Source organism: Gorilla gorilla, chromosome 8 (assembly GCF_029281585.2).
Source record: "Gorilla gorilla gorilla isolate KB3781 chromosome 8, NHGRI_mGorGor1-v2.1_pri, whole genome shotgun sequence".
Classification (NCBI taxonomy): domain Eukaryota; kingdom Metazoa; phylum Chordata; class Mammalia; order Primates; family Hominidae; genus Gorilla; species Gorilla gorilla.
The window spans coordinates 9,340,713-9,361,763 of NC_073232.2; the positions used below are offsets into that span (position 1 = coordinate 9,340,713).

The window sequence follows — 21,051 nt, forward strand, 5'->3', positions numbered from 1 at the left end:
GTCAGCAGCATTTTAACTAGAATAACGTTAGACTGGCAATGGCAGGGCGTCAGGAACCCTGTGTGTGTTCACAGAGGGGTCCTGTTTCCTGTCTGCCACAGTCGATGCAGCCAAGGGCTTTACTCACGCTTTAGAGCCAAGGGCCTGGAATTGGAAACCCAGCTCTGGACACTTCTGGGGATTTTGGGATGTCCCTTAAGCTCTCCATGCCTCAGTTTCTTCGTCAAATGGGAACAGTAATGGCCATGACCGTGTAGGGCAGTTGGGTGGATTACGTGAGTTAACACGTATACAGTTCGTAGGATTTTCTTCGTAAAAGGGGGAGACATCAAGAACTATTATTTTATTATTTGTCTTAGTACAAACAATACCAGTCATTCAAAAAACCACGTTACACCCTAATGTGTACTAAGGACCGTGTAAGGCCAATGAACGCGTGGAGCTCTTTCTCTTACAGCACCCCCTGGAGATAAAGTTAAGCTGTAAGTGGCTGAATGGGGAAAAGCATGCTTTTCTATTTAACGAATAAAGCATTGAGGAAGATGTGCCAAGCAGCCCACTGATGACGCCCGTCACACCCAGAATCTTGATGACGGGCGCCACGATGCAGATCGCGATCCTGAATCCTCCTCTGATGGAAGCTTTTCAGGATCACCCTGCCACTGTCCCACACGACAGAAGGGCGGTATTTTGTGCCGCTGAAAGTGGGGCTCATCCCCAAAAGCTTCTCTTCACCAGACACTGCCCATGTCCGCACTGCACCCGGAGGCCGTCTAGACGGCAAAATCAACTGAACGCACAAAAACAGGACACAGAAGATCGAGGCACAGAAGAGGCCGTGACAGGATGCTCCTTTGTGATCTGAGAACCGGGCCGGGTGGGCGGTGCCGAGCTGCCTGGACACCGCGTCGGCCCCTCCTGAGGGTGTCTGTCCGGCATCACAAATAGATTCGGCAATGCCACTCACTGGGAACCCGTGACTGAGAAGACAAGAACTAAGGGGAGGGCCCGCCACACCGCCCGTCAGTGCCACGACGTTCCACCTGTAGGCAGGCAGGCCCGACTTCCTGCAGAACCAACACACACACCCTCAGTCCTCAGCGGACTTGGATGGTAGCGTCTGGGAGGCCTCCTCTCAGCTCTGAGGTGTGAAAATGCTGGACACAGCTTGTAGATGGACAGCGGGTAGAGCAGTGGAAAAAGAAAACTGGAATGGGATTTCCTATCTTATGCCAAATTGGCTTGACTCTTAAGATACATGTGAGATATCCCTACTTAATTGCTGGCATAATTAAATTGCTGGAAAAAGCCCACAAAGGACCTGAGATTTTGCTTCAACAGCAAGCAGAAGCGGGGCCAGCTCTGTGAGACTCCATGACCTGAGTCTGCAGCCCTGGGCTTTTCTCCCCTCGGACATAAGCAGCCTCTGCAGCCTCCACTTGTCCCTTGCCGGAGGGATCGGCCAGTGTGACTCGGCCATCTGCTGTGCCTGGACTCCCTAGGACACTCACGCGCACGCACACACACGATCACACACGCTACTTTCCTGTTTGTAGGCTTCTGATTATCTCACAAGGTCAAATACAAATCTGACTTTTTACTTCTTTTGTTTTGCCACAGAAAATATTTTTCCTTTTCTGATTAAGTTTCATTATTTTGCCACTGTTTTCCAAAAAAATTTCAAAGTTACAGAAAATTTCCAGATAGTCTAGGAAGATTATCTTTGTGCCCAATTAGAAATTACCAGAATGTGGTCACCCGAGAGTTACATTTGGGTCACACTGAGCCTTGATGTACATGAGTTATGAGCCCCTCATAGTTTGGATACATTCTTTGTACTAAAACTTCCTCCAGTACTGCAAGGGTAAACCCGCAAAGGGAGGCCAAGTGCCGTGATTCACTTGTTCAAAAATATGTGTTTTCCTTAGTAAGATTCTGCCCATTTCCTTAAAATTGAATAAAATCCGAGGATACAAATGCTTCCCCCAAGTGGCAGAGATGGTGTTTGGCCTCCCCATTCAGGTGCCTGATAAAGCTGGCAGAGCCTCGGCCACTATACTGGGATCCAATATACACATGGAATTTTATTACAGAAAAAATTTAACAGTCACACATTTCTGTTCATTGTTTAACCTACTGTGATTTCAAGTACAGGTTATTAATTCACATAAACCAGTGTACATGTTCCTGAAACTGTGTCAAACTGAAGTTTAATACTGCTTTGCATTTGAGTATTACTTTACAAACTTTTAAAGAGTATTTCTATTTTCTCCTTTATACTCACAACAGTTCTGAGAGAGAAAAAAGAAATCGTTTTTTTCATTTTTTTCCTCACCAAAAGCCTAAAAGCAGGAGAAGTGACTTCAAGATCCCAGCAGCAGTTACTGGGAAAAGTGAGACAGACCCAGCTCTCCTGACAGCAAACTCCTGTTCCAGACAGAAAACGGCCGACGCTTTAAGTCTCAGCGACGAAGGGGCTGAGACCCAAGTCAATCCAAAACGCCTCTGGGCGTAAAGCAGTCAGTGATCTAGAAGTGAATATTCTGGGGTTCTGGGGTGTCTGTGGGCTATTTAATCACACATGACGTCCACCTGCTTCCCACTGATGGTTTTTCAGGGATCAGGTTTTCCTGCGGCAGCTGAGATACCGGGAGGGTCTGAGCCCGTGGCTCGAGCTCCGTTATCGGCGACGTGGTACGCAGTCGTCTCCGGTTACGGCTTTAACGGAGAGACACACAGAACCCTATTCAACCCAAGTCCCGTACTTGATGAAAAACATTTACTACTGAACCGTTCGAAGGCAGAGCGACGTGAGGCCCATCACCGCTCCCCACGTGCCGGCTCTTCTTCTAATAATTCTCACTTTACTCCTTTTCCACAGCATGTTCAAATGTCACAGGGCAGTGATCCTAACTTTGTGCTTTTTCTAATACAGAGGGTCTCCCTGTCATAGAACCTACACAGAACAGTGTGCCGCGCCCAAGAAGTCTGAACACCTGTGGCAGACAGCAGCGTCAAGCAGCTGTGGTTAAAGCCCTCGTTTCCTTAAAAGACTCCCACGGTCAGGACGAGCACATTTAAAACCCTGTCCTGTTGATTGGGACTGTTAAGGTTTCATGTAGGAGCGTAAGTGAGAAGAAGAGATGGGAGCGGATACGGCTGCAGGATTCCTCAGGAACAAGAATGGACTTAGGAACAGAAGGCCCCTGGAATTCGGATACAGCTGCAGGATTCCCCAGGAACAAGGCCCCTGGAATTGCAGCTGTGGGAGGGACCTGGGCATGAGAAGCAGTAAAGCAGCTTCCAGAAACAATCCAGGCAAAGCACCCCAGGGGCCAGAGGGGCTCTGTGCTCTTTCCACCTAGGGATTCCACTGCCACGATGCAAACAGAGGAGAACGTGCACACACAAAGGCGTTTACACAACAGGCACAGAAAGACACTGTGAAGCGTGCTCACCTATGTGGGTCTGGGCCATGACGTCCGCCAGCCTGTGGGCAGCCCCGCTGCCCCCGCTCTGCGTAGAGGACGAGGAGGTGGTGGACGTGGTGGAGCCGTGGATGGCCTGGCTGATCCAGTGCTCCATGTTGATGCTGCCCTGGCTGGAGGTGGGGGTGCCCTGGGAGTCCCCCTGCACTGAGCCTTCGTCTTCTGAGCCAGAAGAGGTATCTGTGTAAGAAGAAAGGTGATTTGCTGTATGTTGCAGCAAAAACATGCACCACAATCTCAGTCCCTCGCCAAACAGATTTACTTCACGTAAGTCTCAACAGTTGTTCCATGACTTTTTGCTGTAGACACTCTTGAGAAGTTAAACCACTTTTCAGATAATGAACCATTTATTTTAGCATAATGAGTTTTTCATCCAACACACCTTATATAAACATGCTATAAGATGTTTGACACTGTCATCTCAGACAAATACACACTGACCCATTTCCTCTACACAGCAGTTTGGGAAGAAACCAAGTGTTTGCTTGTGTCACCCACAAAGTGAGAGGACAAGGGCCGCGTTTCCTAGGGGATGCTGAGGGCCTGTGCGGCTCTCAGGAGTCTCCGTGTGACTATGTTTAGCCCTTGTTAGTCCTGAGATGTTCTTGTGGGCTCTGATTTTTCTACGTTGGTATGTTAGATACCCATGCAGCTGATTTCTGCGTCAGTGTGTTAGACAACCATGCAGCTGATTTATTTCTACAGCTGATTTATTTCTACATCAGTGTGTTAGATACCCATGCAGCTGATTTCTATGTCGGTGTGTGTGTTAGACACCCATGCAGCTGATTTATTTCTATGTCAGTGTGTTAGATAACCATGCAGCTGATTTATTTCTACATCAGTGTGTTAGATACCCATGCAGCTGATTTATTTCTACATTGGTGTGTTAGATACCCATGCAGCTGATTTCTGTGTCGGTGTGTTAGACAACCATGCAGCTGATTTATTTCTACAGCTGATTTATTTCTACATCAGTGTGTTAGATACCCATGCAGCTGATTTATTTCTACATTGGTGTGTTAGATACCCATGCAGCTGATTTCTGCGTCGGTGTGTTAGATAACCATGCAGCTGATTTACTTCTACGTTGGTGTGTGTGTTAGATACCCATGCAGTTCCTTAAGGATCAAGACACTGATGATGGTAACAGGAGAGAAAGCAGAACGTGCCTCACGTGGAGCAGCCCCTCCACCTCCCCGTTTTCCTCCGGGGCACACGACAAACCTTCATCACGTCACATTTTACACTCAAATCAATTCACCTTTACAGTATTCGTTTCTTATACATTCTCATTATTGAGTTTTCTATCTGTGCAGATTGGATATCTTGGATTATGATAAAATACATCATTTTTTCACTATAATTTATGAGAAAATTTTTCATTTAATAACTTTTCATGCAGTACCCAAGGTTTTTGGGAATAAATTGTTGGTGTATTTGTTATTTAAACTTCAATTTAAAAATGACACTCAGAATCCTACCTCCAGGTGAGTTATGGGAGACGCCAGCTCAGGTGAGCAGCTCCAGAGCATCGGGTGAGAGGAGGAGTCACAGCAAATAATCTTAAGACACGGGTTTGTTTTTTAAAAGATAATAATTGCAAACAATATACACACTTATTATCACTGTCACATGACTTATACTGTCTGGGAATTTTTTAAAAGTTTACTTGTTAGAAAAGCAACATGTTAAGAGCCTGAAAATTCTCTATCACCTTGCTTTTTTTTTTTTTTTTTTTTTTTTTTGAGACAGAATCTTCCTCTGTTGCCCAGGCTGGAGAGCAGTGGCACGATCTCAGCTCACAGTAACCTCTCACGCCCTGGTTCAAGAGATTCTCCTGCCTCAGCCTCCCAAGTAGCTGAGATTACAGGCACCTGCCACTATGACCGGCTCATTTTTGTATTTTTAGTAGAGATGGGGTTTCACCATGCTGGCCAGGCTGGTCTCGAACTCTTGACCTCGTGATCTACCTGCCTTGGCCTCCCAAAGTGCTGAGATTACAGGCCTGAGCCACCGCACCTGGCCCACTCTGCCTTTTAAGTAAAACTTACACAATTTATATAAAAGTAAAATTGACACAGCCTTGAGACTTTTGAGAAAGGTACACACCGAGGTGTCCATACGGAGCACAACCATCTCCCCAGAATGTCTTCTCACAACTCTTTACAATCTTTCATTCCCCACTCCCACCTACCTCTTCCAAGAAACCTGAAGGATAATATGATATAGACACTCAACAGAATAGCAGCAAACCAAACAAACAGCATATGACACGGATGATACAGCATAACCGGCGGTGACTAATATGACACGGATGATACAGCACGACCAGCGGTGACTAATGACACGGATGATACAGCACGACCAGCGGTGACTAATATGACACGGATGATACAGCACGACCAGCGGTGACTAATATGACACGGATGATACAGCACGACCAGCGGTGACTAATATGACACGGATGATACAGCACGACCAGCGGTGACTAATATGACACGGATGATACAGCACGACCAGCGGTGACTAATATGACACGGATGATACAGCATGACCAGCGGTGACTAATATGACACGGATGATACAGCATGACCAGCGGTGACTAATATGACACGGATGATACAGCATGACCAGTGGTGACTAATATTAAATGGATGATACAGCATGACCAGCGGTGACTAGAAGTACGTACCAGAGGGACAGGAATTCAGGTTAACATTCAAAAGTGAATTAATGTCATACACCCTATAGAATTATGGGAGTAGAACCGCATGTTAACCTTAGGAGACACAGAAAAGTACTGACAAATTCAACATAAAGAAACTCAACAAATCAGGAATAGAAGGCAATTTCCTCAACCTGTTAAAGCACATTCATGAAAAGCCATGACTAATAGTGTATTTAATGGTAAACAATAGAAGGCGTTTTCCCTAAGATGGAGAACAAGACAAAGATGTCCCCTCTTGCCACTTTTATTCGACATTATCTGGCAGGCTCTAGCTAGTGAAATAAATTAACAAATTTAATAATAAAGACATCCAGATTAGAAAGGAAGGAATAAAAGTGCCTTTATTCATAGATGACATGACCTTGGATGTAGAAAACGGCAAGAAGTCCATCAAAAATGTTTTGCATTACTAAAAAATGAGTTTGATGAGGTCACAGGACACAAGATATACATATACTAGCAATAAACAACCTGAGAATAAAATTAATAGTTCCATTCACAGTAACATCAAAAACATAAAACACTCAGCCAAACTTCTAACAAAAAGGTACAAAATGTGTACACTGACAACTATAAAACATTACTGAGAGAAATGAAAGAAGATCCAAATAAATGGAAACTAAATAAATGGAGATAGATTCATGATTGTGAATTGGAAAACTCAGTATTATCAAGAGAGCAATTCTTCCCAAACTGTTCCATTAATTCAAGGCACTGCCTAATAAAATCCCAGAAGGCTTTGTGTGTGTGAAATTGGAAGCTTATTCTCAATTTTATCTGGAAATACAAAGGACCTACAATAGCCAAAATAATTTTGAAAAAGGAAAACAAAGTTGGAGGACTTCACTATCTGATTTCAAAACTTTACATAAAGTCACAGCAATTAAGGCAGTAGTATTAGCGCAAGAATAGATGCATACATCAAAGGAATGGAATTAAACCCAGAAATAAAGTCTCATATTTACAGTCAATTTATTTTTGACAAAGGTCTCAAGACAATTCAATAAGAGAAAGGTAGTTTTTTTTTTTTCAACAAATGTTGCTGTGGTAACTGGGTACCCAACACACCAAAAAGAAAAAGCATGGGGGAAAATATCCCCCAAACCAAACCACAACAAACAAAAATCCCACTTAGATCCCTACTGCACAGATAAAAATGAACTCAAAATGAATCACAGACCTAAATGAAAGAAGAATAAGACTATGACACTTCTAAAACTTCCAAAAAATCCATAAAAATTAGTAAACTGGACTTCGTTAAAATAGAAAACTAGTAAGTTTTAAAAGATGATTATCTCCCTCTAGCTAATATAATAAATTACCTTGATCTTCGTGGCTTATAACAACACACGTATCTATTATCCTACAGATGGAGAAGTCAGAAGTGTAAAATCTGAGTGTCAGCAGAGCTACGTTCCTTCTGGAGGCTTCAAAGGAGAATCCATTTCTTGGTCTTTCCCAACCTCTAGAGGCCACCTGTGTTCCTGAGTCATGGCCCCTCATCTTTAAAGTCCATCACTCCAGTCTCCAATTCTTCCTTTTCTCTTATAAGGACCTTCCTGATTACAGTGGGTCCACCTACTTAAACCAGGATAGTGGTCCCATATCAAGACCTTTAAATTAATCATAGCTACAAAATCCCTTTTACCACTTAAGGTAACAGGTTCATAAGTTCTGGGGAGTAGGACCTGGGTATCTTGGGGGAGGGTCATTATTGTGTCTGCTACAGAACAGTTTGTCCTTTCACTGAGAAACCTTACAACTGTAAAAGTCTTATGTTCAGATCGTATAAGGCACCTATAACCCGTAAGATGACAACCTACCCATTTTAAAACATGGGCAAAAAATCTGGACAGATATTTTACCAATTAACATATACATATAGCTATGAATAGGAATTAGCACATTAAAAGCTAATAAGCACATTAAAAGATGCTTAGCATCATTAACTGTTGCAAAGTAAATACACAATGATATACCATTTCACATCAATTAGAATGGCAAAATTAAAAATACCAAAATACCAACTGCTTGTCATGATGTGGAGAAACTGGGATGCTCATATACTGCTGGTGGCAGTATGTAAAATGGTACAGCTATTTTGTAAACAATTTGGCAGTTTTTAAAAAGCTAAACCTAAACTTACAGTAAGAGTCAATCATTCTACTTGGCATCCACCCAAGATAAAGGAAATTATATGTATACACAAAGATATGTACATAAACGTCGACAGCAGCATTATTCATAATTGCCGAATACAGGAAACAATGAATAACCAACTGGTAAATGAATAAACAGAATGTGTTATATCCATCTAATAGAATATAATTCAACAATAAGGAGGAATAAACTACTGATGCATGGTACAGCACGGACTTCAAAACAGGTGAAGGTGTAGAGAAGTGTGGACATTTTATGATTTTATATCATAAAATTATAAGATCATAAAAACTAAAAACCATAAAATCAAAGTATTCTATGATTTTATATTCTAGAAAATTTGATTTCTAGGGTCCTTTCTTTTTCATAGAGCTAACCTTTCATCTGATATCATTTGCAATCAGCCTAAAGTACATTCTTTAGCATGTTTATAGTGTAGTTCTGCTGATAACATATTCTCTCAGCTTTCATGTGTGTGAATGTGTCGTTTCATCCGTGTTTATAAAGGAGATTTTCACCGGATATGAGTTGACAGGCCTTTCTTCTCCTTTTAGTACTTTAAAAAATGTCTTTCCATGGTCTTCTGGTCTCCATTATATCTTCACAGAAGTCACGCATTGTTCAAATGCTTCTCTGGAGTGTAACGTGTCTTTTTCTTCGGAGTCCTTTCAGGATCTCCTCTTAATCCTGCACTTTGACTATCATGAACCCGGATGTGATTCTTTTTATACTTGTTCTGCTTGGAGTTCACTGAACTGCTCAGGGCTGGACACAGGTGTTTGACATCAATCTGAGTACATTTTGACTCATTTCTTCAAAGGCTCCTGCTTTTCTCTCTTTTCCTTCTTATATTACAAGTATATTAACGTTGTGTCACAGGAGCTTGAGGTTCTGTTCGCTTTTAATTTTGGTTTCTCTGGTCTTCACTTTGGTTAATTTCTTTTCATCCCTCTTCAAGCTCAGACTTCATCTTCCTTCTCCAACCTGTTAAGCCCACCAGTGAAATTTCTTCTCAGTGTATTTTCCAGCTTTATAGTGATGTCTCACTTATCCTTTCCAACTCCACATGTGCACAGCGTCCCCTATCATCAACATTGCCTACCAGAGTGGTATACTTGTCACAACTGATGCTTCTACACCGAAACATCATTATCACCCAAACTCCATCGTTCAGATCAAGGTTCATTCTTGCTGTTGTACAATATATGGGTCTGGAGAAATGTATAACATGTATCCACCATCACAGTATCATACAGAGATCACATGATACTAAAAAATCCTCGTGTTCTGCCTATTCATCCCTGCCTCCCCCTGGACCCTGGCTGCCTCCCCCCGGACCCGGGCTGCCTCCCCCTGGACCCTGGCAACCACTGATCTTTTTACTGTCTCCATAGTCTTGCCTTTTCAAGGATGTCACATAGCTAGAATCATACAGCAACCTTTTCAGATTGACTTCTTTCACTTAGCAATACGCAATTTAAGTTTCCTCCACGTCTTTTTATGGATAGCTCATTTATTTTCAGCATCTTTATGGATAGCTCATTTATTTTCAGCATCGAATAATATCCCATTGTCTGTATGTACCACAGTTTATTTATACATTCACCTACTGAGGGGCATTTTGGTTGCTTCCAAGTTTTGGCAATTATGAATAAGGCTGCTCTAAATATCTATGTGCAGGCTTTGTGTGTAGACATAAGTTTTCAACTCCTTTGAGCAAATGCTAAGGAGTGTAATTCCTAGATCATATGGTAAGAGTATATTTAGTTTTCTAAGAAACCACCAAGCTGTCTTCCTAAAGGCTGTTCTATTTTGCTTTAAGACCAGCAATGAATGAGAGAGAATTCCCACAGCTCCACATCTTCATAGGCTGTGGTGTTGCTAGCGTTCTGGATTCTGGGCATTCTAATAGGTGTACAGTGGTATCTTACTGTTGTTTTAATCTGCATTTCTCTATGACAGATGATGTGAAGCATCATTTCATATGTCGATTTGCCATCTTTATATCTTCTTAGATGAGGCATCTGTTAAGTCTTTGACCCATTTTTTACTTATTCATTTTTTAAAGACAGGATCTCAAAATGTTGCCGAGTCTGGAGCGCAATTCCAAGGCGCAATCCCACTACTGATCAGCATAGGAATTCTGACCTGCTCCATTTCCAACCTAAGCTAGCTCACCCCTCCCAGGAGGTCACTGGGTTGACGCTGAATTTAGTGTGGACACCTAAGAGGTGTAACTCACAACAACCCGGAACTCCTGGACTCAAGTGATCCTCCCGCCTTAGCCTCCTGAGTAGCTGAGACTACAGGCGCATGCCATCACACTTGGCTGGCCCCTATTTTAATCAGGTTGTTTTGTTATTGTTGACTTTAAAGAGTTCCTTGTATATTTCAAATAAAAGTTATCATTTATGTCTTTTGCAAACATCCTCTCCTTGTCTGTGGCTTGTATTTTAATTACTTTAAGAGTCTTTGACATAGCAGAACATGTTAATTTTTATTGGAGTCCAGCTTATCAATTATTTCACACCTTGCACCTTTGGTGTCATATCTAAAAAGTTATCACCAAATCAAAGTCACTAGATTTTACCTTATCTTCTAAGAATTCTACAGTTTTGCATTTTACATCTGTCATCTATTTTAACAGGCAGGAATATTTCACCACTAATGAGGACAGTGGCTCTGTGATCTGTTTTAATTTTTTTGAAAGATGTAAGGTCTGTGACTAGGTTTGGTGTTTTTCTTTGCATGTGGATGTCCAGTTGTTCCAGTACCATCTGTTAAAAATATTGTGTTTGCTCCACTGTATTGCCTTTGTTCCTCTGTCAAAGTTTAGTTGACTATATTTTGTTACTGGGCTCTCTATTCTGTCCCATTGATCCTTTTGTTTGTTCTTTCACCAATACCACACTGTCTTGATTATCATTGATTTATAGTAAGTCCTGAAGTTGGATAGTGTCAGTCTTCAACTTTGTTCTTCTTTTTCAATATTGAAGTGGCTGTTCTGAGTCTTTCATCTCTCGAAATAAACTTTCGAATCAGTGTGTTGATATTAAAAAAAAAACTCGTTGGGATTTTGGTTGGGACTGGACTGCATTGGAAGGAAAACATCTTGACAATATTCAGTTTTCCTATCCATGAACGTGGACTACCTGTCCATTTAGTTTTTCTGTGAATGAGTTTTGTAGTTTTCCTCATAAGATCTTGAACATATTTTGTCAGATTTTATGCCTAAGTATTCCATTTTGGGGAGTGCTACTGGAAATTTTTTTTTTAATTATTATTTTTAGTAGAGATGGGGTTTTGCCACATTGGCCAGGCTGGTCTCGAACTCCTGACCTCAAGTGTTCTGCCTGCCTTGGCCTCCCAAAGTGCTTGAATTATGGACATGAGCCACTGTTTTTTATTTCAAATTCTATTTGTTCTTTGCTGGTAAACAGCAAATTTGCTGAACTTTTGTATATTAAACTCAATTCTTTTGGATCTTCTACATAGGCAAACATGCCATCTATGAACAAAGTTTTATTTCTCTTCCCAATAAATATGTTTTATTTTTCTGGTCATAATTGCATTAGCTAGGACTTCTAGTACAATGTTGAAAAGAAGTGGTGAGAGGAGACATCCTTGTTTTTCCTGATCCCCTTTCTGGATCTTAGTGGGAAAAATTCTAGTTTCTCACAATTGGGTATGATGTTAACAATAGGTTTTTTGTCCATATTCTTTATCAAGTTGAGGAAGGTCACCTCTGTTCCTAGTTTGCTGGGAGCTTTTATTTATGCGTGTTAGATTTTGTCAAATGCTTTTTCTTTTTCTTAGCCTGTTAATGTGATGAATTACGTTAATTGGTTTTTGAATGTTAAAGCAGCTTTGGATGCGTGAAACAAATTCCACTTGGTTTTGGTGCACAATTTTATTTTTTTTACATTGTTGGATTTAATTTGCTAATATTTTGTTGAAAGTTATTGCATCTGTGTTCATGAGAGATGTTTTCTTGTAATATTTTGTTCTAGTTTTGGTATTAAAATGATGCTTAGAATGAGTTAAGAACTATTCCTCAGCTTTTATGTTCTGAAAGAGATTGTAGAGAATTGGTATAATTTCTTTTAGATGTTTGGTAGAATTCACCAATGAACCCAACTGGGCCTGGCACTTCCTGTTTTGAAAGGTTATTAACTACTGATTCAATTTAACAGATACAGGCCTATACAGATTGTTTCTTCCTGTTCAAATTTTGGCAGATTCTGTCTTTAAAGAAATTGGTCCATTTCATCCACGTTATCAAATTTGTGGCCATAGAGTTTTTCATAATATTTATTATCCTTTTAATGTCCGTGAGATCTGTAGTTATGTCCCTTATTTCATTTTTGATATTGGTAATTTATCTGCTGTATTTCTTTTTCTTGTTAGAGGCTTATAGATTTTCTCTCAAAGAACCAGCTGTTGGTTTCATTGATTTTCTCTGATTTTCTGTTTTCAATGTGTTGATTTCTGCTCTTTCATTATTTGTCTCCTGCTTACTTAGAATTTAATTTGCTGTTCTTTTTCTTAGTTTTCTAAGGTGGGAGCTTATTGATTTTAGATCTTTTTTAACATATGCATTTAAAGCTATAAATTTCCCTATAAATATTACTTTCATTGCATCTCACAAATTTTAAAAAGTTTTCATTTTCATTTACTTCAAAACTTTAAAGAAATCTTCAGATTTCTTCCTCGAGCAATGCATTATTTTTAAGTGTATTGTTTAATTCCTAATATTTTCCAGTCATCTATTATTTATTTCTACTTCATTGTGCTTGAGAACATACTTGTTTGATTCCTATTCTTTTAAATTTGTTAAGGTGTGTTTTATGGACCAAACCGTGGTATATCTTGGTGAATGTTCAGTATTCTGTTGTTGGTGGAAATAGTCTATAACTGTCAATTATATACAGTTGACTGAGGATGTTGTTGATTTCAATTTTGTCCTTACTGATTTTCTGGCTACTGAATTGGTCCATTTCTGATAAAGCGGTGTTAAAGTCTCCAACTATCATACTGGGTTAATTATTTCTCCTTGAAGTTTATCAGTTTTTGCTTTGGCATTTTGATGCTTAGGCAAAAATACATTTAAGGATTGTTTTATCTTCTTGGAGAAAATAGTCATCTCTGGTAACTTCCCTTGATGTAAAGCCTGCTCTGTCTGAAATTAACATCACCACTTCCATTTTTTAAAATTAGTGTTGGCTGGGCGCAGTGGCTCATGCCTGTAATCCCAGCACTTTAGGAGGCCGAGGCGGGATGATCACCTGAGGTCAGGAGTTCAAGACTGGCTTGGCCAACATGGTGAAACCCCATCTCTACAAAAATAGGAAAAAAAAAATAGCTGGGCATGATGACAAATGCCTGTAATCCCAGCTACTCGGGAGGCTGAGGCAGGAGAATCGCTTGAATCTGGGAGGCAGAGGTTGCAGTAAGATGAGATCGGGCTATTGCACTCCAGCCTGGGCCAAGGAGTAAGACTCCGTCTCAAAAAAAAAAAAAAAAAAATTAGTGTTAACATTTATATCTTTTTCTATCCCTTTACTGTTGATCTATATGTATTTCTTTATCTCTAAAGTGGATCTCTTATATAGACAATATACAGTTGGGTGCATTTGGACTGACATTGAAAGTGAGTAATGATGTACAGTTGAATTAATATCTACCATATTTGTTACTATTTTCTATCTGTTGCCCTTTTGTCTTTTTTTCTTTTTCTTTTTTTTTCTTGTGGTCTTAATTGAGCATTCTCTATTTTCTTTCCTTTCTTAGCATATCAGTTACTTTAAGTGGCTGCCTTGGAATTTGCAATATAAATTCACAAGTAACCCAAGCCCACTTTCAAATGACACTATACTGCTTTCTGGATAATGCAAGCACACTATAAAAACCCTAATTCCTAATTGCTCTCTCCCATCCCTTGTATCACTGCTGTCATTCATTCCACTTATATTTAAGTGTGTGTATATGATATATACATAAGCATATAATCAAATACACTGTCGCTATTATGAATGAACTGTTATGTTAGATCTATTAAGAAAAATGAAAGTGTTTATCCTACCTTCACTGTTCCTTCTTTGATGCTTTTTCTTAACAGTCAAGGTCTTGCTCTGTTGCCCAGGCTGGAGTGGAGTGGCATCATTATAGCTCACCGCAGCCTTGAAAAGGATCCTGGGCTCAAGTGACCCTCCCATCTTGGCCTCTCAAAGTAGCTGGGACTACAGGTGTCAGCCACCATGTTTGGCTTTTTTTAAGAGACAGAGTCTCACTACGTTGCCCAGGCCGGTCTCAAATAACCAGCCTCCAGCAATTCTCCCGCCTTGGCTTCCCAGAGTGTTAGGGTGACAGGTGTGAGCCCCTGTACACAGCTCTGCTCTTCCTTTCTTTACGCACAGCTGAGTTACTGACCTCTACTATTTAAAGAACTTAGAACACTTTTTACAAGGCAGGTCTACCGGCAACAAATTTCTCAATTTTTGTCTGAGAAGGTCTTTACTTTTCCTTCACTTTTGACAGATAATTTCACAGGGTATAGACTTCTAAGTTAAATGGAATTTTTTTCCTCTCAATAGTTTAAATATTTCACTCTACTTCTTGCTTTTGTGGTTTTTGAGAGGAAGTTGAATAGAATTCTTATCTTTGATCTCTATAGGGAAGGAGATTACTCTGGTTTCTTTGTTGGGGTTTTTAAAAAATCTTTGATTCGCCATAGTTTGAAAATTATATGCCCAAGTATAGTTTATTTTTGTTTTTGTCGTTGTTTTTACATTTATCCTGCTTGGTGTTTCTTGAGCTTCCTGAATCTATGGTTTGGTGTCTGGCATTAATCTGAGGAAATTCAGCCACTACTGTTAGAAATACTTCTTCTGTTCCTCATTCTTCTCCTTGTATTACCGTTCCGCATATTTTATGCTTTCTGTAGTCATCCCATAGTGCTTGGATACTCTGTTCTTTTTTGCTTTTTAGTGTTCTCTTTGCTTTTCAGTTCTGGAGGTTGGAGTTGGATATTTCCTTTCCCCCAGGCCGGAAGGCTTGATAAAACCCCACCAGCTTAGTCTCTAGTTAACTAGCTTCTCTGGAAGGTAGACCTAGTTAAGAGTGCTCCTGCATATTTGAAAATGATTCCTATTCTCCTTCCCCTGTAGTAAGTATGAGGGGATTCTTCCCTGATGTTTACTTCGAGAACGTGGTTGAGCTTCTGATGGTACAGCTCACAAAAGCATGGCCCCATATGCACAGGCCTCCTGGAGGTTTTAACTCTCAGACTTGGCCACACCTCACTGCAGCAATTTGTCAATTCCAGTTCAGGTCTTCCAATCCCAGTGGGGGTTCCTTGGAGCTTTCTGCTCCAGTGTATGGTGATTCTCCACTTCACCTGTCCACCCAATCTGGGGACAGTGGCTTGCCTGTGACCTCATGTCTCTTGCAGGTTTAAGAAGAGTTGCTGAATTTTCAGTTTGCTCAGCTTTTCACCTGTGAGGAGGGAGTGACAGTTCTCAAGATTATCACGTATGGAACCTGAAACTCCCCAGCTCCATTGTAATAAAAAGTGTCTTCCCTTCCTCTGGCTCAAGTATTAAAATATTTTCTTTTCATTCTTTGACACATTTTAATTTGATTCCCTAAATATTTATAATTGTAGATTTAAAAACTCTGTCTTTTGCTGTATCAGACATCTAGACTGGCACCTTCCAACAGAATTATGAGAATCCTATAGAGAACTTTAAACCTTCTTTGTAGCCTCATATATATAATTATATAAACAGGTACAATTAATTTTACTAATATACTTTTAACTCAAAATGCTCATACTATACTTTCAATAAGAAATACAAAGAAAATATTTTCTATTTTTTATATTATCTGCTGTCTTTCACACAGCGAATTCAGTTCAGACCGGGCACACTTCATGTAGTCAGCTGCCACGTGTGGCGAGTGATAGAGACCATCTTGCATGTGTGCACATTTTACTGCCTTTTTCTTGACCACAGATTCTACCCCAGTTTCTCTGTGTATGCAGTGATTATTTGCTGAATATTGCACATCGTGGGTAACGTGTTGAGCACGCTCAGGATCCCATAAGCTTCTTCGGAAGCTTTCCAGCTCTTGTTCTAGCAGGCAGCACAGGCACTGCTGGGTCATCGTGACCATGGGCAGGCTTGGATTGATTTGCTGCTGGTGTGGATCGGTGGAGAGCTCCAATCCTGCACCCACTCCGATCTCCACCTCCTGGACTTGGCAGGGTGGCATGCTCCGCCCACACCAGAGCTCTCTCTGAGCTCCGCCTGCTGGACGTGGTATGGTGGCCATGCTCCACCCATACCTGAGCTCTGAGCTCCGCCTCCTAGACGTGGTAGGGTGATATGCTCCACCCACACCTGAGCTCTCTCTGAGCTCCACCTCCTGGACGTGGTAGGGTGATATGCTCTGCCCACACCTGAGCTCTCTCCAAGCTCCGCCTCCTGGACATGGTAAGGGGGCCACGCTCCACCCACACCTGAGCTCTCTCCGAGCTCCGCCTCCTTGATGTGGTAGGGTGGCCAGGCTCCACCCACACCTGAGCTCTCTGAGCTCCGCCTCCTGGACATGGTAGGGTGATATGCTCCACCCACACCTGAGCTCTCTCCAAGCTCCGCCTCCTGGACGTGGTAGGCTGATATGCTCTGCCCACACTTGAGCTCTCTCTGAGCTCTGCCTCCTGGATGTGGTAGGGTGGCCAGGCTCCACCCACACCTGAGCGCTCTCTGAGCTCCAGCCTCCTGGACATGGTAGGGTGATATGCTCCACCCACACCTAAGCTCTCTCTGATCTCCGCCTCCTGGACGTGGTAGGGTGGCCAGGCTCCACTCACACCTGAGCTCTCTGAGCCAGGGTCTGCAGGTGTTCTCCAGGCAGAGGGCAAGTGTACTGTCTGTGCGTCTCATTCATTCTCCTGCCCTCAAGTTCTGGCTGGCGCAGCTGTGGTCACAGACTAAAAACAGCCATCTCATTCGTTTTGTGCAGTTTTACAGTTGTTTATGGCAGAGGTGTGATTTGGGTCCCTGTTATCTCATCATGGCTAGAAGCAGAAGTTTTGGCAAATTATTCTTATATCTTTACATTTGAAAATTAAGGGAAAGTTTCACCCATGGAATATTAGCATTGTGACAATGCTAATGAGAGTTTCTCCAGAAACTATGATCCTGGTCAGCAGCCAGTCATTTCATAGAATATAAACTTCAAGAATATTCTCTGAAGAGCAATGAAACTGAGATAAGATCTAACCACTGTTACCAACAACCAAGAAAAATAGGTAAGAAAATGCAGCTAAGATTTTGTTCAAGTAAGCAGGGTAATAAACATGCAGACTACTGCTAAGCACAAAATAGCTGGGAGTAAAAAATTTTTATGATATTGACATTTATGATTGTACAAAACTGCCCCATGTGATATCACGAGGACTCCTGATGAAAATTTACAGAAGGTTTTTTATGGTTTATATAAAAATGCTAGTCAAATAAATCCAAATATTTCACAAAAATGACATTTCAAATAATATTCTTTTGTATTTTGCAAAGACATCTGTACAATGAGGTTATTCATCACGCATGACCCAGTAACATTTCTCAGCGGTTGGATTCAATCCAAGAAATAAGCAAGCAAATAACCACACTGCTTCTTCCATTTCAAACTCACCATTTCTCTTATAAAAAGTGGTCAAGAAAAATGCCTGTTGTCTTAAATAACCGGTTAGTGCCAAGAATTCGGTTTAAAATATTTCAAGTGGGTTATCCTTTCAAGTCCATTTTGTTAGTTACACAAAGAACACATACAAATAACATTTTTTTACCATATTATAAGTTTTGGCAAATTATAACCATAAACTAAACAAACAGGATTAAGCTTTTTTTTTTTTTGAGATAGGGTCTTGCTCTGTTGCCCAGGCTGGAGCGCAGTGGCATGACCATGGCTCACTGCAGCCTCAACCTCCCTGGGCCCAAGTGATCCTCCCACCTCAGCCTCCCGAGCAGCTGAGACTATGCGCACACACCACCATGCCTGGCTGATTTCTGTATTTTTTGTGGAGACAGGGTTTTGGAATGCTGCCCAGGCTGGTCTCAAACTCCAGGACTCAAGCAATCTGCCTGCCTTGGCTTCCCAAAGTGCTGAGGCTGGAGGCATGAGCCACCATGCCTGGCCTAATCATTTTTAAGTCTCTATTTATTATCGTTATTTTTTTCTAATTGAGATGGGGTCTTGCTCTGTTTCCCAGGCTGGAGTGCAGTGGTGCCATCTCAGCTGACGGCAACCTCTGCCTCCCAGGCGCAAGTGATTTTTCCACCTCAGCCTCCCAAGTAGCTGGGACTACAGGTGTACACCACCAGGCCCAGCTAATTTTTTGTACTTTTGGTGGAGACAAAATGTACAAAAGGCATTTTGGTACATTTTGCCATGTTTTCCGGGCTGGTCTTGAACTCCTGGGCTCAAGCCATACGCCTGCCCTGGACTCCCAAAGTGCAGGAGTTACAGGCATGAGCTACTGTGCCTAGCCCCTAATTACGTGCTGTTGCTTAATATTAAAATAAAGAAAAGGAGGAGCCCAAGGGAGCATGTTGGCAGAAAGAGCTCCCTTGCCAACAACCTTGCTAGCACGGCATTGACTCCCTTGCCCGCTGGCATTTGCTAGCACAGCGTTCACTCCCTTGCCCGCTGGCATTTGCTAGCACGGCGTTCACTCCCTTGCCCGCTGGCATTTGCTAGCACGGCGTTCACTCCCTTGCCCGCTGGCATTTGCTAGCATGGCGTTCACTCCCTTGCCCGCTGGCATTTGCTAGCACGGCGTTCACTCCCTTGCCCGCTGGCATTTGCTAGCATGGCGTTCACTCCCTTGCCCGCTGGCACTGTGTTCTTTAGATGAAGAGCACGTACGTGCAAATGAAAAACAAACACAACATAGGAACACCCTGTCTCTACAAAACTTAAAAATTAGCTGGGTGTGGTGGCATGCACCTGTGGTCCCAGGTGCTTGAGAGGCTGAAGAGGGAGGACCGCTTGAGCCCAGGTGGTCACGGCTGCAGTGAGCCAAGAGCTGCAATCATGACACTGAATTCCGACCGTGGCGATAGAGCAAGACCCTGTCTCAAAACAAACAAAAAACAACAAAAACCCCAAATTATGCACTCTTTAAGTTCTGTCCTATCAATCTCAGTACCTTCATTAGTAAAGGTACATAAAGGTGTATACTCAGGAGCTACTTGGAATAATGTGGGCATATGCTTGATCTCAGCTCTGATCTGAAGCATGTCCTTCTGTCTCACTGCTTGCCAAGACCAAGCTAAACTTCAAAGGTAAAAATACTCCCAAAAAATTGTACATTTTCAACTATTCATATTGTACCTTAAGTTTCTCTTGCAGTGGAGAAAAAAATGGTGTCAAAGTGGTGTGTAGCTTCAAAGTGGGATGTAAGGTGATTTAGGTCCTTTGAGAAGACAAGTTTTCAACAATGACATGAATAATGTTGGAATCACAATCACCAAAACTAAACACCAAACAACGTAGGTTCAATCCATGTTTCTAACAAGTATCTGGATAACTACACTTTCTGCTTTACTTGGGTGGGAAGATCATGAGATGTAGTGTATAATTATTTGGGCAGAAAAAATAGAGAATTTGGGTAGTTATGTAAAATTCAAGATTAAGTAAAAGCAGTATTACATAACAGAAATATAAATGGGCTATTACCTTCAGTAATTCAGATCGGGGTTGGCAAGTCTGTGCACCAAATCTGGTCCGCTGTTCTTATCAAGTTTTACTGGTACACAGCCATACCCACTTGCTATCACCTATGGCTGCTTTCACACTCCAAGGGCAGAGTTGAGTGGTTGTGACAGACCTTATGGCCTGCAGGAACTAAAATACTATCTGGCAACTTGCAGGCAAAGTTTATGACCCCTGATTTGGGTAACTGCCTCAATTGTCCAATTTGCTTGTTCTAAAACAATACAACAATATAGCACATTTATATGAAGATTTGAGAACATGTATGCACCAGCCTAATCAGAAGAAAAGTCCAATTCCACCCAGAGGGGTACAAACTCTTCCCTTTTCCCTACAAAGAATTAAATGAATAAAATTGTGTGAGATTTTACTGGTATGTATCATATGTATAAGTCTTGATGAAAAGTTAAAAATGTGTATTTATACAGACACATAATAATGTTACTTTTCCTTCCACGTTTAACTCATACACTGTTTTTGAACTTCTGGTTCACAAAATCTGCATTACTGCATCATTATTTTGAAAGCAAAAACCACTGATTGCTGGGCTAGTGGTCAATTCTGAGGTGCCCGGCACATTCAAGAGGCCGTGTCGGGGAGCGTGTCCCTTACCTGGAGGGGTGTAGGCGTCCATCGAGGTCTGCACGACCAGGGACCTGCGTTTGGAAGGCATAGGCACTGCCATCTTCCGCTCTTTGTGTTTGGCCAGAGCCGCCTGGACAGCTTCCGTGTGGACGTCTGAAACGGAGAGAACTCAGTCACTCAGTGCTCAGCTGAGGTCCCAGAGGCCAAGCTGCACCCTCCTCTCTGTCCCTGCAGCACAGTTCATCCACCTTCCGAAACTCATCAACAGATGAGTGGGCGAGGAAAGAAAATCAGTGTTTACAATTCCAG

The 21,051-nt window shown here is 41.7% G+C and overlaps 1 protein-coding gene across 4 annotated transcripts in view; it reads right to left on the reverse strand.

Annotated features, from left to right (window-relative positions):
- The window catches only part of DIP2C (disco interacting protein 2 homolog C), a 419,803-nt gene that overhangs the window by 136,705 nt on the left and 262,047 nt on the right, over positions 1-21,051 (reverse strand). For all 4 annotated transcript variants that reach the window (XM_055353740.2, XM_055353742.2, XM_055353743.2 and 1 more), the window contains 2 exons: positions 20,770-20,895; positions 3,459-3,668 (listed from right to left, as the gene is read on the reverse strand). In XM_055353740.2, the coding sequence (XP_055209715.1) occupies positions 3,459-3,668; positions 20,770-20,895 (336 nt within the window). The remainder of the gene's footprint in view (positions 1-3,458; positions 3,669-20,769; positions 20,896-21,051) is intronic.